The sequence below is a fragment of the Penaeus japonicus genome, unplaced genomic scaffold, assembly GCF_977035675.1.
Source record: "Penaeus japonicus unplaced genomic scaffold, GWHDUDI00000001_assembly GWHDUDI00000003, whole genome shotgun sequence".
NCBI lineage: Eukaryota > Metazoa > Arthropoda > Malacostraca > Decapoda > Penaeidae > Penaeus > Penaeus japonicus.
Genome location: NW_028234405.1, coordinates 11,707,667 through 11,710,166, shown reverse-complemented (window position 1 = coordinate 11,710,166; position 2,500 = coordinate 11,707,667). Strand labels below are relative to the sequence as shown.

Below are 2,500 nucleotides of genomic sequence, written 5' to 3'. Positions count from 1 at the left end.
GTTATTTTGTTTCATTAGTCTTTAGAGTCGCAAGTTAGATGGCCCTTTCTTTTCTTTTTTTCACTTATTCTTTGTTGTTTTTATTATAACACACCCATTCCATATACAGCCATACAAATATTTTCTCTAAACTATACTGTTGGGCTGTCTGTCCTATATGGTGTGCTTCATAAGCTGGGCCGTAGATCACTTCTCTGCTTGGTTGTTTGGAGAGGTAAGCTGTGTGTATATATACGTAGACATCGTTTTTTTTTTTCTTTCTTTCTTTCTTTTTTTTTTCGTTTTTTTCTTTTTTTCTTTTTTACTGTTTCCAAAGCTGACAAGGACCGATGATATCTGTCAGTTTCATTGGATTTGTTGAGGGTAGATTTTTTCAATATTTTTTTATTGGTAACTTTATGGTATGTTTATTTGTGTATTTGATTTTTGTTTTGTTCTTTTTTTTTATTGAGGATAGATGTGTATTGCTGTCTTAGCAAATGTGGCTGTTATAAAGTTTTTGATGTGCAAGCTTCTCTCTCTACAGAAGTTTGATGTTGCATGGAGTCGTAACTATAAAGCTATAGATCTGCATTTTTTTTTAATAAAAAAGTTCATGCTGATATGTTGTATGATATTCTCTTAGCTCTTGTCATAAAAGTCATGTTCTTATATGCTTGTATTGGTTTAAACAAGAAAAAAGTAATATTAAAATTTGAATGCAATGATCATTTTTCTTATTATTTTTGTAAGGCAAAGACTGTTTCTCAGATAATCAGAGATTTAACCTACTTTTCTATGCACGATAATCAATATGAAATGTTTTCTCCATTCCCCTTTCCTTTTTCTCCCTCTCCCATTTTCTTGCTCTCTCCTCTCTCTTCCTTTTATATCTCATGACCAGCTAACTCCTCCCACCTGAGCAGGCACTACAACCTTCCCTGTTTCTCCGGCAGGACTCTTCGTTTGGCGCGCTGTTCGGCAGCAATGGGGACAGCGGAATAGTGAGTGCCAGTCTGACAAGTGGGGCCGGGGGGGCTATTGCTGACTTGCTAGACCTTCAAAGTGAACTGAGCTCCCTTCAGAAGGGGCTCTCGGAAATCAGCCAGCAGCGTGCTCAACAGAACCAGAAGGTATTGCTGGTGTGGCAACGCTGCAGGAGGCATGGTAGAGAGAGGAGGAGGAGGGTGGTGATGAGTTGGTGATGGTCACTTTCACCTCCTTGTGGGTACTCCGCTTGATATGTATATCCCCCCCTTTTTTCTTTTTTTTTTTTTTCTTTTTTCTTTTTCTTTTTTTTTTCTTTTTTTTCTTTTTGTTTTTGGTACGTGCTCTGCCGAAATGTCCCCTCGGGAGTAGGGGGGAGGAGTTTAAAAAAGGAACTTGGCACAGTGTAGGTAGTATATAAGATAGACTGTTTTTCTCTCTCTCTCTCCATTTTTAGGCAATTTCATGTTATGTAGTTTGCCATGAATCCATAGTGAGTATTTCCTTTCTATCTTTCTTTTTTATCCCATGTGTTGGCCAGATTTTGGATATTGTTTCATAGGACTGAAATTTTTACTAAGTTTTATCAGAGGACTAATAGCTCAGCCAGTTCTTACTGTACACATGCACTCATACATACATATACATTCACACACACTCTCTACAGGGATGACGGCATACATGTGTTCATATGTAGGTCACTACTTTTCCATCTCTCTTGAATGTAAAAGTTCAAAATTTTCTTATCAGTTTCTAAAATGGTTTATTGGTTATTTTCATTGGAAGTTAAACCATGAAATTTTAATGATATAAAGTTTGTTTTTGTGTGTATATATATTCACCAACCAATTACTTGAGAAAAAATATACAGCTGTTGTCAAAAGGTACATGAAGATTTGTCAAGTAGACATTTTACTTGTTACTAAAAATGTAAAAGGGATGGACAAGAGGATATTTAAAAAAAAAAGGAATTGAAAAAAGAAAAAGAACTGAAACATTTGATATACAGTTCAAAGATACCACTTCCGTGCATGTGTGCGTGCGTGTATGTGTGTGCGTGCATGTGTGTGTGTGTGTGTGTGTGTGTGTGTGTGTGATAGCGTGTGTGTGGATGAGAGTGAGTAAGTGAGTGTGTAAGTGTGTGAGTGTGTGTGTCTATGTCTGTGTGCAGTGTCTGTTTATGAATGCATGCATGTGTGTGGGCGTGCATGTGTGTGTGTGTGTGTGTGTGTGTGTGTGTGTGTGTGTGTGTGTGTGTGTGTGTGCATATGTGTGTGTATATGTGTGTGTGTGTGTGTGTGTACAAGTGTGAGTATGAGTGTGTGAGTGTGTGAGTGTGTGTGTGTGTGTGTGTGTGTGTGTGTGTGTGTGTGTGTGTGTGTGTGTGTACAAGTGTGAGAGTGTGTGTGCGTGCATGAGTGTGTGCGTGTTTGTCTTTGAGAGAGAGAGAGAGAGAGAGAGAGAGAGAGAGAGAGAATTTGTATGGGATTCTTAACTTGGATTTTTTATTTTTCATTAAGGGTAGATGCAGATT

At 37.8% G+C, this 2,500-nt stretch overlaps 1 protein-coding gene across 2 annotated transcripts in view; it reads left to right on the top strand.

The window, feature by feature from the left end:
• Window positions 1–2,500, top strand: part of Dab (DAB adaptor protein) — a gene marked incomplete at its 5' end in the record, with an annotated part of 34,049 nt that overhangs the window by 8,867 nt on the left and 22,682 nt on the right. Inside the window, 1 exon segment of one of the 2 annotated variants that reach the window (XM_086555411.1) lies at window positions 936–983. In XM_086555411.1, coding sequence (XP_086411537.1) covers window positions 936–983 — 48 coding nt within the window. 2 annotated transcript variants of the gene reach the window in all.